A 15,649-nucleotide genomic window follows, 5' to 3' on the forward strand; every position below is an offset into this window, starting at 1 on the left:
TAGGACCGCGGTTTTGGTTTGGCGTGTTTAAAGCGCGCGCGCCCTTTCCCCGCGTGGGAAAACTCCAGAGAGATAGGCAAGTGTATCTTTCCCGCCAACATATTCCGAATATTACATACCAACCACCAGCATGAGTTGAATTATATCCCCTTAGAGAAACACACTCAAAAGGCAGGCCCGTTTCAATTTTACGAAATGTAAATAATGCGAAGAAAACTATAAAACTGGACTATAGTTGTCGTTCGATGCATGGTTCATTTCTTATCGTCGTGGATGGTTACCACACAGGTTCTTTTCAAGGGGTAAGTCACTAAGTCACTAAAAACAATTTGACTTTCGATAATTTCAAGAAACTGTCGTGGCCGTACAACTTCTATATTTGGTTAATTTCAATTTGTTCAAATGATTTCCTGGCAATCAGCCTCTTCGATGAAATCAGAAGTATATAATACTTCTCTTCGAGAGAAGTGTACCACAAAGCGGGGTAAGTGTTACGTCACTCTTCCCAACATCGGAACACTTAGAGCAAGGTTACTAAACCGAATCACATACACGATAAATAGTTCCCTCATCATTACTCTATTAGAGTTTAAATATTTGGCAAGACGCGCTTGTGCATTTTTGTCCCACGTCAAGACGAGGTTTGTGGGATGATTGCTGGGGATTTAGTGCCAAACAACTATTGAATTCACCTTAAGGTGCGATGCCAATTTGTAGTTTGATGAGCAGGAAAGCAAACTAAAAGGGGGAGCCTGGGAAGAATGACGTTACATAACTAAAGCATTAAGAGGATACATGGTGTCATCCTTCTTCTATTATCCCCTTCTGATGAAACTAAATGGGAAAGACACTGTGGTAAAACGTTGCCTTCCATCTCGCTTTTCGGAGCCTGCACTATAGCCGCTTTGGGTCCAGAGAGTGCTCCCTTGTATGTCTCGATACTGAGGGTTACTTACCCCTTTTTTACATCAAAGAAGCGAATTTTCAGGAAATAAATTATACGTTCTCGTATAAATTTCAGGTGAATTCACCTTAAATCAATAAGATTTTTCGTAAAGTTAAAAACATTTCTATAATTGCTTCAATAGTCCCTCGTTACTCAATTTATTTCAGCAATTGACTTAGTATCAATAGCACAGCAGTTTTCTTTGATTTGGAGAACAAAATTCACTTTGAATTTGTAAATCTCAGAGAAAGTTCAAGGCGTCTCTAGGTGATATACTTTATTCTTGCCTAACTCATTGCGACTTCCTTTTCCACCTTTAATAATTTATTTCCCTGGCATTTTAAATTAGAGTCTCGCTTGTTGAAACTTTCTCTGATCGTACAAACCTTTGAAGTTTACTTTTTGAAATGTTTTACGACTCTGCTAGCATTTTTAAGAGCACGGCGTTATGAAAATACTTCTGACAAGATATATGCTCTCTCATTTTCAAAGATTTGTGTGAAAGAGATGGAAATAAAACACGGATGACACGAAACGTCATGCCTTTTGACATATCACTCTAAAATAGTCAACCAGAGTTTTAATCACCGTACAGGGTGTTTCTAAAAGGTATGTCAGCAATTGAGGACAGTGTCCTTAGGGCGATTTCGAGTCAAAAATGTAACCGTTTGGTTCTTTTCAAAATAATGCGGGTATACACATTGTCAAAATTTTTATACTTTCGTTTTCTGGTTCATAAAAACAAACACAATGTTGGGAAAAGTCACCAACTACTATATTTTGTTGTTTTACTAGCCACAATACTAAAGGTCCGTTTTCAATCTATTTTTTCCCAAGCTTTTGGCTGTGGCTTTTTTTTTCGAACTTTTGACGTGCTTTCTGTTGGTTGCCAATGTTATGTTTATTGTGACTAAAATCAAGACTGCCCGCCTGCAGCGTTACACTCTCTTTTTATATGTTCGGTAGCACCAAAGGTCTATATCTTATCAATCCTTATCTCCCGTAGGTATTGACCTTTGGTACTAACCCAACATCTCCCTTTTTTTATAATAAAAACTCTTTGCATAACTAACATTGATACAAGCAAACATTTAAATTTGGTTAATCAAAAATTATTAAAATTCAACTAAAGCCGGGTTACTTCAACAAAACTAACATAGTATTATTTCAATTAACGTAACATTTGCATTATGATTAGAAAACTTCAAATTACAATAATATACATTTATAACACCAAAAATCCACTACATTTTAGTTTTCTTAAAAGTCCACCTTTCATATTCTGCCGTCCCTCCATGATACCTTTGGGGTAAATTGATTTTATTACGGTCCCGGAGACAATGTCTTGTTTCGGTGGCCAACTCTGCCAGCTGCTTGTCCATATCCGTCCTAGCACAGTCATGACTGTCATCTGGAAAATTGGTTTGGCCATGAGGATGGGCGGCATCGTCAGATACATTGATTCGAACAATGGGGTCAGTGATTTGGTCATCAGGAACATCAACTCGAACGTCAGGATCGATGGTTTGGTTGTCAGGAATATTAACTCGAACGTCGGGGAAAGTGGCTCGGTAGTCAGGAACATTTGCTCGAACCTCGGGAACAGAAACTGGATTTTTGGGATATGTGGCTCGTCGGTAGTTGCTTAAAACTGTTCTTGGTCTAAGTCCATAGTATGGATTCCTTATGTGACTCAGGTTCGGTTCAGTTTGGTCTTTTAGTTGTATCGACTGAACAGGTGACTTGGCAATCCGAATGTCTTGGCGGTTTCGTCTAAAAATAGACCCTTTGTCTGTTCGTAGAAGATAGGACCTGGATCCAACTTTAGCTTCGCAGGTGGCAGTTATCCATGGTGTATGCCGTTTCCTTGGATCCATTTTGACACTTTGACCTTTTGTAATCGTTGGCAATGCTCGTGTGCCCTTGTCATACCAACGCTTCATGTTCCTCTGTCTTTCCGCTATGACTTGAGGGACATTCCTTATGACGGCTGGTTGTAGTTTTTCTGGAGCCATTGGTATTGGTGTTTTTACTTGGCGTGAAAAAAGCTTCTGTGCTGGCGTCGATCCGTCTTTTTGCGGCGTATTTCTCCATACCAGAATCGCTAACATGACATCTTGTTTCGCGAATTCGACCTTCTTAAGAAGGTTTTTTACTATTTTGACAGTTGACTCTGCTTTCCCATTGGATTTACTATGGTACGGGGACGTTGTTACGTGAATAAAACCCCATTTTGCGGCGAAATCCGCATATTCTTTTCCGACGAAGTTCGTTCCATTATCGGTTATCAACACCTGCGGGACGCCGTGTCTAGCAAAATGAGCTCTGGTGTTGTTGACTAATGTCGCGGCCGTCATGTTTTTCAGGACATCGAGTTCCCAGAAACCACTGTAGTAGTCGACGGTGACCAGATAGTTGACGTCGTTAAGTGTAAATATGTCTTGCGCTACCATTTGCCATGGGAGTGTTGGAATTTCGAAAGGTTTCAGTGGTTCTCGATACTGCTTCGTTAAGAATGTTTGGCAAGGGCTACATCGGCCTACATAGTTTTCAATCTCCTTCTCGATTCCCGGCCAATAAACGGTTTCTCGTGCTTTCCTAATGGTCGCCGCTGAGCCCAGGTGACTGTAGTGGAGTCTTTCCAAAATGGTTTGTCTAACGGCTTCCGGAACTATCAGTCTTTGCCCTTTGTACAAGATTCCGCGATCAGTTGTATACTCGTCTCTTGTGTGCCAAAAACATCGCAGTTCGACGGGAAGTTCCTTTTGCCCCTGTGGCCAACCTTTCAGGATGACTTGTTTGAGCTTCTGTAGAACGTCATCTTTCTGCGTGGCGGCTCGTATCTCTTCCAGTGTGGTGGAGCTTACCGGTAAGTACCGTTCTGGCTCTACAGAGGCAATATCTTGAAAATTTTCTTCTTCCACGTTGTAAATGTCAATGTTTGGAGATTGCGATTGGCCCGTGTATGGCAGAAAACTTCGACTTAGCATATCCGCTATATGAAGCGTTGGCCCCGGTTTGTATTGGACGTGTAAGCTTCGTGACTGTAGTTGTAATAGCATCCGTTGCAGACGCTTGGGCGCTAAACGTAGTGGTTTCGTAAATATGGGTATCAAAGGCTTGTGGTCCGTTTCAACTACTACTTTATTGCAGCCTCCTATGTAATGTTCAAAGCGCCCACAGGCGAACACTATTCCGAGACATTCCTTTTCTATTTGAGCGTAGTTTGTTTCGCTCGACGTCAAAGCTCTGGAGGCATAAGCCACTGGACGGCCTTCTTGCAACAGTACGGCTCCTAGGCCCGATTCCGAAGCATCGCATTGAATCGTGACATCCGTTCCGTTATTGTAATACGCTAAGATTGGTGCTTCCGTTAGCATCTTCTTCAGTTGTTTGAACGAAGACTCTTGCCTACCCTGCCAGGCAAACAACGTGTCCTTCTCTAGCAGTTGTCTGAGCGGTTCACTGACAGTGGACATCGCTGGGAGGAAACGACTAACGTAATTGACGCTTCCCAAAAACCTCTGAAGGGCTTTTTTGTCCTTCGGTGCCGGCATCTCCACAATCGCTTGAATTTTTGCGGGGTCTGGTTTGATTCCACTCTGAGTGATTTGATGGCCCATGTACGTGACAGTCGTAAGTGCTAAGCGCACTTTTTCTTTATTTAATTTCAACTTCCGCTCCCTGGCTCGGGCAAGTAAAGCTTTCAAATTCCGGTGATGATCGGTTATTGCATCTTCGATGGATGATCCACACCCTACTACTAGGATATCGTCGTGGATGTCGTATACGCCTCGTAGGCCTTCTAGTAGTTCCAGCACTTGCCGTTGGAACTCCTCAGGCGCGGACGATATTCCAAACGGCATGCGTAGATATCGGAATCGTCCAAACGGTGTCCAAAAGGTGGTGAGGTAAGAGCTTTCCTCCGACAACCGAATCTGATAAAATCCGTCTTTGGCGTCCAGTACTGAGAACACTTTAGCATTTGTTAGGCTTGGTAAAATGTCGTCCAAAACTGGCATTGGATATTTTGCCCTTTTGATGGCTTTATTTAGATCCTTAGGGTCTATACATATTCTTATGGAGTTCTTGGCTTGTCCCCCAGGAATATTTGTCTTCTGCTTCTTTTGTACTATCACAAGACTACTGATCCAGTCGGTAGGTGTTGTTACTTTTGCTACGATTCCTCTGCTTTCCAATTCGTCCAATTTTTGCTTGAGGGGATTCAAAAGAGCGACTGGCACTCGGCGTGGCAAGTGTTGAACCGGTGGCACTGATTTATCAGTTTCAATCGTATAGACTCCCGGAAATTCACCCAGACCTTCGAATACGTCAATGTACTCGTTTATTATTGATCTGCCCGTCATCGCGGCTTGTGTCATGATGGATGACTCTTGTGACTGTACATCTACGTGACAGACCTCATTCACCGTAATTAGTCCCAGCTCCACGCAGGTTGTCGCTGAAAGCAGCGGCGGTTTATGAGGCCCTTCGATGATTTTAAAATTCAGGTTTTGTTTCCTTTCCCCCACGGAACACGTTAGTGTGGTTTCTCCAACAAGGTGCATGACTGAGTTGTCATACAGTGTAAGGCCTTTGGACGATGTCGGGGTGAATACCGATGAAGTGCGCTGAATAGTTTGAAAGACTGCCAGATTCATTACGTTGCATGTGGCCCCAGTATCAAGCTGGCAGTGTAACGTTTGGGGCTGTCGGTTCACCTCGTGGATCTGAAGGTCGCAGAAGAGTTTTCTTCGGGTGCCCTGTGTCTGCACGGCATGCACTTCATCGTTCGAACGAGGTTTCTTGAAACCGAGGGATATTTCCTCTATGTGAAACAGTTCTTCTGAATCGTATCGATTTTCTTCCGTTCGATTATCGTGGCTCGTTGTGGCAAGTTGATGGTGACCAGACAACACTGGCTCTTGTACGTAGTGGAGAAGCTCTTGGTCGTTGTATGCGCTTTCAGGTGACTGACGTAGCTGGTGGTTTTCGAGAAAGTTGACTGATCGTCGCACCTTCGTCCGACAAACGGATTCAAAATGGTGAAGACGTTGGCAAAAGCTGCAACGTTTCCCATAGGCGGGACAGGAACTTCCCCTTGAATGCTGTGTTCCACAGTACGGACAAGAAGAACTCTCGATGGAGTTTGATCGATGTCGAAAATTGCTTCTCGTTGGTGGATATCGTTTGTATTGATGACCTTGACGTCGATATGGCAAACTTTGTGCCCGTGGTCGGTGATGTACGTAATTTATGTTGTCTGATTCGGACGACGCGTGTGTGGTTTCCGCTTCGACATGTTTTAATTCGGTGTTGGCGCTTTCGCTGATACGTAGTACATCCAGTGCTTCGGTCAATGTTGGTAGATCGGCTGCTCGAAAGAGTTCAGCCCTCGTCTGTTTATCGCGGCTACCCAGAACAAGTTGATCGGTGACAAGGTCGTTTTCCATTTCAGTACTTCGATACTTGCAGGCCTTGACTAGAGTTCTTAGTCTGATGTAAAATTGATCCACTGTTTCGGAGGGTTGTTGCGTAGCGGCGCGGAACAAGAATCTGGGGTAAAGCGTGTTTTTTCTCGACGTAAAGTGGTTGGTTAAGGCGGTAAGGATGCCCTCAGTAGTGGATTGAGATTCGGCTGAGAGATTTATAGTTTTGAGTACCTTCCGACATTCGTCTCCCAGTAACGAGCGTAGAGTTGCAACCTGAACGGCATCCGTTTTTGTGTTGAGGCCGGTGGCAATCCGGTAGTCAGCAAAAGCTTCTTGAAATGTGGCAAAATTCTCGGCGGCTTCCACGGTACATTCTACAGGCTTTGGCGCCGGTACGCCGGAGGCAGCCATATTCGTGGCGGCGGGTATAAGTCCGAGACTAGGTATGGGTTAAACGCGAGAACGTTAAATTTCCGCGTACTCCAACTTCTGACACCATGTTGGTTGCCAATGTTATGTTTATTGTGACTAAAATCAAGACTGCCCGCCTGCAGCGTTACACTCTCTTTTTATATGTTCGGTAGCACCAAAGGTCTATATCTTATCAATCCTTATCTCCCGTAGGTATTGACCTTTGGTACTAACCCAACACTTTCGAAGACAAAAATATCTTCAAATAAATTAAAACAGAAAAGCTGAAACTCGGATCGTTTTCAAACAAGCGATTAAAATAAATAAAATTGACTAAAGCTGGCGTAACTCAATTGCTTTGACTTTGAGCGGCCAAGGCTTAAAGAAAATAAGAAGCAAAAATCAAACTCATTTAGATATCTGATTCTCGAAGGTTTAAAGGCTGAAAAGACGAAAAGGTGCATTTAAAGCAAAGTGGTTTGAAAATATCTCGATTTTTTGCTTCGGGTTTTGGCTGCTACTTTTGCCGGAAAAGATTAATTTTTGATCAAGAAAATCTTGATTGAAAACGTGCCTTATGTCAACGCAAACATGCACACTAGTTGAAACGCGTTGCTTAGAAGAGAAATTAAATAATTCAAACCATACATTGCCTAGATATGTTTATGTCTTAAAATATTAATTTAGGAATATATAGGCTTACTCTAACACTGAGTCAAACACGTTTCCTCGAAGTCGACAAACAAACAGCGTATAGACCTACAAACTGCAAATTTCGTGGCATGTAAATGAAGTGTAACACGGTGCATGGGAAAATACCTTAAAGGGTTAATGTCAAGAGTGGAAATTTAGCTGGAAGTTGTGAGAATTTGCCTTATTCCTTCCAGTTGGGTGACGTTTTAAACACCGTTTTAACGAAATCGGGAGCACCTCGCTTTGCAATGTTTTAGATTAAATATTCAAAAATGCGATTTAAACGCAATTGTTTACTCATATCAGGGATAAATTTAATTTTAGAAGTAGGAATGGAGAACAGGGTAATCTGGGCGCGCATCAAAGTCCCGGACCCCCTTCCACGTGACGGGGGGGGGTATGAAAGAAGAGGCGGGTCACAGCGACAGAGGCAAAAAGGAATTACGTATTTTTCGCCGTCCCCGTCAGCAACGTCATCAAAACGTTGTTTAAGAGAGCCAATAAGATAATTTAAACTTTCCGTTACTTGTTGGAGGGAGGGGCTCTATACTGGGTGGTCTATGAGTCGGACTGAAGTAAATACTAACCGTTCTCCATTCCTACTTCTAAAATTAAATCTATCCCTGCTTATATTTAAAATAATAACAATTGGGAATAAAACGTCAGGGAAAATCGTTAAAAAAAGGTAAGAGAAAGCTTGGAAAAGTAGTGGAATTTGAGGCTGATAATTTCGTGGAAACCCCGTGCCAGGATAACATCGTCTGATCGAATCCAAGTCTAATATCACCTAGTATACTATCCCTTTAACATCCACAGGAAAATTAAATTAAATTTATTCAATTTATGTGCAAATATTAACTCAATTATTCGGTAAAAGGGGGGGAGGGGTTGGCGCTAAAACGTAAACTGGACTGTAAGAGGCGCATTCTAGCGGTTGGTTGCGCACATAGACAAATATAATATGCTAAAACCAAAATACGAGAAACGTCGTACGACATTTCAGAGTTTTGGAATACATAGGCCTACACTACACGCCAGCCAGAGAGTTTTGGGATTGGAGACACTAGAGTCACACACACAGAGTCGTAGCGGGGCAGGCGCGGGACGATAGAGGCCAAGTTGAGTTCGAGAGGAGAAACGGAAGAGACGTTAGAGTACTGTTAGGGCGCTCTCGGAGCGGAGCCGAGAGAGAGAGAGAAAGAGAGTAAGAGGAGTGCACGCGTTTCGACGGGATAAGAGAAGAGAAGAAAGAAGCTCAAGATCAGAACGCGGAGCATCCCGCTCCCGGATCGCCGCTCGAAACAGAACGGTGAAGAACATGCTGCAAGAGGGATGCGGCGGCGGATTCACCTTCTTAAAACTTCACGTTTATTTCTTGACTATCACGGCTACATTGTCCCAAGGTAAATACCGAATTCCGTTTCAATTTTAATACATCTTTATAATATTTATTTAACGTGTTTTCTTGATATCGAAAAATTTAATTGATATTTGCAAAACGTCCGGACCGCTTGTATAATATTGAGCATAGGAATTTTGGTAATATTTAAGGTGTATTCTTGAAATTAAGCAATATTTGCATAAGTAAACCGTCCGGTTTTAAATGGTAGTTTTGGCATAGTATTTGAGCAATTTTTTATATCCTGAGCTCCCCAATAAAAAACCGGTTTTAAATAGGAATTTTGGTAGAATTTATAACTTAAATTGTTGAAATTGAGCAATATTTCCATAAGTAATCTGTCCGGTTTTCAATGGTAGTTTTTGCATAGTCTTTGAGCAATTTGTTATGCCCTGAGCTCCCCAATAAAAAATAAACCGGTTTTAAATAGGAATTTTGGTAGAATTTATAACTTAAATTGTTGAAATTGAGCAATATTTCCATAAGTAATCTGTCCGGTTTTCAATGGTAGTTTTTGCATAGTCTTTGAGCAATTTGTTATGCCCTGAGCTCCGCAATAAAAAATAAACCGGTTTTAAATAGGAATTTTGGTAGTATTTAAGTTATATTTTGGAAATTGAGCAATATTTCCATAACTAACCTGTCCGGTTTTAAATGGTAGTTTTCTCATTATAGTCTTTGAGAAATTTGTTATGCCCTGAGCTTTCCAACGAAAAAAAAACCGGTTTTTATTATATAAATTTTGGTAAAATTTAACTTATATTGTTGAATTTGAGCAATATTTTCATAAGTAAACCGTCCGGTTTTAAATGGTAGTATTCACATAGTCTTTGAGCATATTTTATGCCCTGTGCTTTACAATGAAAAAACAACCAAAAAACCCGGTTTTAAATAGGAATTTTGGTATTTATTCTTGAAATTGAGCAATATTTCCATGTAAGTAAACAGCCCGGTTTTTGGCCTGTAGTAGTTGGTGTAACTTATTTAACCCTTTCACGTGGATTTAACTTTGTGTGAAATAATTTAAATGACTTTAAAAGATTATATATCCCCCCGGTATATTATTACTTTGAGTGGCTTCTCATCGATAAATTACAAAATTAAAATGGATCACTTTAAAATTAATCCGAATTTCGCAAAGAGCATAAATATCCTAAAGCGTCTAGATTTCGTTAAAAATTAATTCGTTTGCAATTGTACTTTGAAGTTTGATGAATAAGCTATATCTGTTTAACTAAAATTTTAATTCCCAAAGTGTTAAGTATTTTAAAATATTATTTTACCCGAATCTTAATTAGCATTTACAATAAAACTTAATGCAATTTAGTTAAATTCGTAACTTAGAAAGCTCTTCTTGGTAAAGTTAAGCATATTTAAAGGATAAGTGACATGAAAATGCACAATTTTCTATTTAAAGATATATTCAAACAGCTCTTAATGAGACAAATAACGTTAAACCTTTTGAAGTTCATCAAACCGCGTAATACGTCAAAATGCACGGTAAATATACATGGTGTTTCTGATAAGGTTGGCATAAATTAAGGGGGATGTTCTTTGGGAAATCAATTTTGAATCGAAAATGTAACTTCTATCTCCATTTTGCCCTAAGAGACACTGTTTTCGAGTTATGATTTGATGGGTGTTTTAGGGATGGCCCCTTAGTTAAATTAGAAATCAATACCTTTCAGTTTCTTAATTAAAATTAAGGGGACATCCGTAAAATACTCATCCAAGTTGTCTTCAACTATAAACTGGTGAAATTACAATATTCACATAATATTTCATCTCTATTTTGTGATAAAAGAACCAAACATATAATTTTCATGAGAGTTGTCCTTTAAATTTAAAATATACATGTATATATTGAAAAGTTGCTTTCGTGAGTACATAACATAAACGTTCCTTTCCTACATAACGCTAAATCTCCAATTGGGTTTCATAATATATTTTACATATAACCAAAGCCTGCCAAAGCGTTGGTACTTAAATTTCAATAAAGATCTTTGAAATATTTGCCAAAGCCATTATATAATCCATTACCGAATATATTTTGAAAATTCCGGACCATGTATGGGCCTAATTCCGAAATCGATAAAGTTAACACTACACCATACACTTATAAACAAAACCGTTTTAAGACGTCGCAAACTACAACAGACTATTTAAAGTGAGAGTGAAAAGCAATATCGATTTATTTTTATGCATTATTCTATACGGCTAAAAATAATACATGGGCGCATAGTAAAGAATTATGAAAAAAATAGTGTAATATATTGTAAAAAACTTAAAAGATGTCATACGCAAGATGACCTAGGTCAATTTCAAACCAAAACCATAAATGAAAATTAATTGGTTTCACTATTAACTAGTCTTCAAATTAAAAATTTTATTTTCTAATATAATTTATAATTCAATAAAGTTAACGACATGAGACACAGCGTCACCTTTAGGTCAATTTCATACCAAAACCATAAAGAAAATAAATGGCATTACTGTCTTTAAATTAAAAATTAAATTTTGTAATGATAAATCAAGTTTGTTGAAGCCATCAAGAGTATATAAATCAGGAGTACAATACTAAGCTTTTTTCAAATCCAACCGAGTAACCAGCAACCGTGGCAGTTTCTCTCTAAGGCGCGAAAAAAAAACCGTGAAGGGCCAGAGAGGGGAAAAATCGATTTGAAATAGCGCGGGAAGAGAGCGAGGCGGTTCCAGTTGAAAGAGAGAGATAGAGAGGGGGAAAGAAAAAAAATGACCTTGAATTAAACTCCGTTCCGAGATATAAGCTACAATACATTTACAGAGTTGCACACTCCTATTCTAATTCGCTTATGTTTCTATACGCTTTACATAGAAATTCTTAACAATTTCTCCATGGAAAGAGAAGTATTTCAAGGGGGAAAGGTGAAAGCGTTATATGAACAAGCGATTAAGATATAACGAAGTGATAAATACCATTATTATTGATTGAAATATTCATGGCGCTGGGAAACATAATTGAACTTGGCGGGAAAATAGTGTCCCTATACAATCCAATTGAATATCCATTAATACATACGTACGGAGCTTTGGAAGGCATATTTCGACCCTAATTATACCAAAAGGGGTAGACCTATATAGCCTTGAAGGCAACATTTGGTAAAAGGGAGAGGGGGTAGAGGGTCGGGTCAAACCACGTTAGGAGTCGAGGTCATAGACGAACCAATAATAATTAAGGAAAACGCGGGAAAAGGGTTTCCTTTTCATCAAGACCGCGCTTGGACGCCCTATAAAGTCTGTTCAATGATTTGGAACGTTGAACCAATGAACTGGAAGGCTAGGATGAAGGTATTACTACGTACCTTTCTTTTCATACTCTATCGCTTTAGCTGTATTATCTCTAAGATATTGGACGTTTACGGATACTATATATAGCGGACACGGTTCAATTACGATTCCATTGCAATCCGAATAGACCAGTGCGACTCAATATATATATAGAGTCGATAGAGATTAATAAGTACCGTATCAGATTGAGCGAGCTAATAGAAGTCCAGATTCAATAGAGGCATTGGATACTTCGCCCCATTATTAGAAAGTTTAAGAAATTTAAGAACTTCAAATGAAATGCAGCAAAAACCAATGAGATAGAATATATATATAAACCTAGAGTCACAACGTGGGATCTCGAGATCGACGATTCGCGATACACCTTTTGTCGAGCATGAATCTTTATCAAATACGGGTGGCGCCACCTATTAATCACTTGAAGAACTTTTTTATCACCGTCTGCTGTCAAAATAGTTTTTTAAACGTGTTAAATAAAATAAGCAAGTTAAATAATAAAAACTGTAGTCCTTTTTAATCTACTAAATAGATGAAATAAAAATCATAACGATGTTTCTGATTGAAAATAAGCGAGTAAAAGTTGTAATTAGTTCCGCTAGAGGCTCACAGGTGGCGCTGTCATGTTTTGATAAACTTGCTTGATAAAAACAATGTGTATCGCGGTAAGCCGATTTGAATTCTATCTCATTGGCAAAAACTTGAACGGGTTAAGCCTAATTTTGAAAAGTGAAAGCATGTGTGATTTTTCTCGCGCCAAAATCTGACGTTTAGACGTTTTCATACAAGTTTCTCGTGCGTAACTTAAATTCTTTAGATTAAAAGTGGAAATGTACTCTAAAATATTATCCCTTTGAAAAATTAATGAAAACTGTCTTTGTGGACAAAGACTACAGAAAAAATAAAATATAAGTTAACAAAATGGAATGACTGAAGTCCCAGATATTAAAAACTTTCAGAATTTGCATTCATTGTCTTAGGCTTAAGATAGGTTTAAATTAGGTTAGGCTGGACTTCGGTTTGCTATATTTACTGGGTATTTGTCTTCTTAAATTATGCCTCATTTTGTAACAAGCAAATTTAAGTATAAGCCTACTTTACTTTTTACATCAAAATATCCCTATGGCTGGTTTACCCCCTAATCTACCTGGCTGGTTGAAACCCTCGCGCGCAAACCGCGATACTCGGGGATTTTAAGAAAAACCCCGAGTGAACTCGTTCAGTGGTCCTTGGGACACACGTGACCTCAGGAGTAAGATAATTTTCGACACATGACGAGAGGAAGAGGAGAAGAAAAAATTTAAAAAAGAGTAGAGTTGGAAAGGAGAGCAAAGGAGGAGGTGGTCAAGCACTCTTACTCTGGAGGAACCGCGTAAATCTAAATTTAAATGTGCGGTCAAAAACTATTCCCCGCGTCTCCAACTAAATCTATATTTAAATGTGCGGTCAAAAACTATTCCCCGCGTCTCCAACTAACTTGAGGACTTCCAAACTCTTCCTCGAAGGAAGGACATATGTGAAGCAACGAACTTAATCATCCTCAAAAGAATCTCAAAGGAAAGAAGAACAATGCTAGCACGCGTGTCGCGTAAACCGTGAGTCACGAAAGTTAAATTTTTATAAGGGTTAACCAGCCAGAAACTATTATGTTATTATTATTTTAAACTCATCCCTCTAAAACCCATTTTAAATAAACAACACTAATTTATCTATTAACAAGGGTCGAACCTGGTCTCATTAGTTTTTAATTTTAATTTAATCAATAGCTTTTTAAGCACAATGCGAACATACTAACTTCATTAATTAATATAACCTTACCCTAGACAACTTAATTATCATCTTTAGATAAAACCCTTTAGTTTTAATTTAGTATCAAGTAGTTAACTAAGAAGTAAAGAAATATGTTCCAATTTCTTGTATAATTTTCACCTTCCACGTCATAGGAAACCGACCTAAACTTCCAGATTTTGTTTTGAGGGTGCAAAATTATTCTTTCAAACATTTTATAAGGTAAAATTTGGAAATTACTAAAAAATTGTTATTGTACATTACTAACTAATATAACAATTTTAAGGGCTTGTTTAAAATTTTACAATTTAAATTGGACTAGCCCTTTAAAAGAACTTTTAATGAACATATTTTTTTAACTAATTTGGTAAAATTTCCTTATTTTTCTGTCTGGTTCTTCAATAATTCATTTAAAATTATATCATCTACGAGGAGTTCCTATCCGATTCCATGCACACTTGGATTTAAAATTATTTATTAACTATCATCTACGAAGTGGATCTCTCGGATTCCACCCGCACTTGGAAAACCGAGTAAATAGATTAGATCTTATGGATTGAGGCGGGCGGTATCGTTTGAATACGAGGAATTGAAGAGACCTTAGTAGGCTTAAGTATTCGATGTCAACGATGACGTGATGTACGAATGCGAGTGCACTGAAGTGAAGTATAATTTAAACCGGAAATGCGGATCGGCAAACATCACGTCTTGAGGATTTCGATTTCAATATCCCACTCTGAATAGGCTTTTCAACTTAGTAATCCACGTTCCATTTAAATTCTATATTTTGCTTATCTAATTTAAAGGCCGACTTCCACCGAAAAGGGTTCTTACGAACTGAAGACCGTGCATCGATTCTTAACAATAGAGCGACCGTGCCAATTTTCGAGTCCCCACTGGGGCAAAATTTGGAGGGGTTCTTACGAACTGAAAACCATGCTATGCGGGTTCTTACGAACTGAAGATAAACAATAGAAAGTCTCTTAAATATTTTATTCCCGATTTTTACGACCCTCTGAAGGAAAATATCTATTGTTTATCTTCAGTTCGTAAGAACCCCCGTATCAAGGTTTTCAGTTCGTAAGAACCCCTCAAAATTTTGTCCAGCGGGGATTCGAAAATCGGCACGGTCGCTCCATTGTTACTCTCGATGCACGGTTTTCAGTTCGTAAGAACCCTTTTCGATGGAAGTCGGCCTTTAACTTAATGACGATAGTTATACTATTATTTATTACAAAGTCTAGCTTTCAATAGAGCTTAACGTGTACAAAAGGGCACGAAATCAATTAATACTATACGGAAAGAGTACAGGGCCTAATTAAAACAAAAGAAATAAAGTTTATCTTGGCTAAACAGCAATTCATATATTAGAAAAGGGATTTATATTCGTCAAGAGACAATTTTCAGAAGTCGGGGATAAAATGGAGTCTGTCCTTGTTTTCTTAAGACAGAATTATCCGATATGCGGGCAACAAAGACGTTAGATATAATGGACTGGCAACTTCCAATCCCTCTCTAACGTCGTTGGATTTACATTACCGTTTTAACCCAATATCAAGCAGACGATACTACTCCCCCCCCCTTTAAAAAAAGGGTATATTTATAAATCTTGCTTGAATAATAACATAAGTTCATGAGATATGTTCCATAATTTTG

General features: G+C 38.9%; 2 protein-coding genes across 2 annotated transcripts in view; one reads left to right on the plus strand and one right to left on the minus strand.

Moving 5' to 3' along the window:
* LOC149710107 (uncharacterized) overlaps positions 1-6,877 on the minus strand; it is a 40,008-nt gene extending 33,131 nt beyond the window's left edge. Inside the window, exons 1-2 of the mRNA XM_089860764.1 lie at positions 6,873-6,877; positions 2,274-6,817 (exon numbers count right to left, since the gene is read on the minus strand). Of these exons, the coding sequence (XP_089716890.1) occupies positions 2,274-6,817; positions 6,873-6,877 (4,549 nt within the window). The remainder of the gene's footprint in view (positions 1-2,273; positions 6,818-6,872) is intronic.
* A 1,891-nt stretch (positions 6,878-8,768) lies between these two features.
* The window catches only part of Reck (Reversion-inducing-cysteine-rich protein with kazal motifs), an 83,856-nt gene continuing 76,975 nt past the window's right edge, over positions 8,769-15,649 (plus strand). Inside the window, exon 1 of the mRNA XM_089859065.1 lies at positions 8,769-8,885. Within this exon, the coding sequence (XP_089715191.1) occupies positions 8,801-8,885 (85 nt within the window). The 5' untranslated portion in view covers positions 8,769-8,800. The remainder of the gene's footprint in view (positions 8,886-15,649) is intronic.

This window comes from Phalangium opilio, unplaced genomic scaffold (assembly GCF_054372755.1).
Source record: "Phalangium opilio isolate 3A_F unplaced genomic scaffold, DU_Popi_V2 ptg000011l_1, whole genome shotgun sequence".
Taxonomy (NCBI): Eukaryota; Metazoa; Arthropoda; class Arachnida; order Opiliones; family Phalangiidae; genus Phalangium; species Phalangium opilio.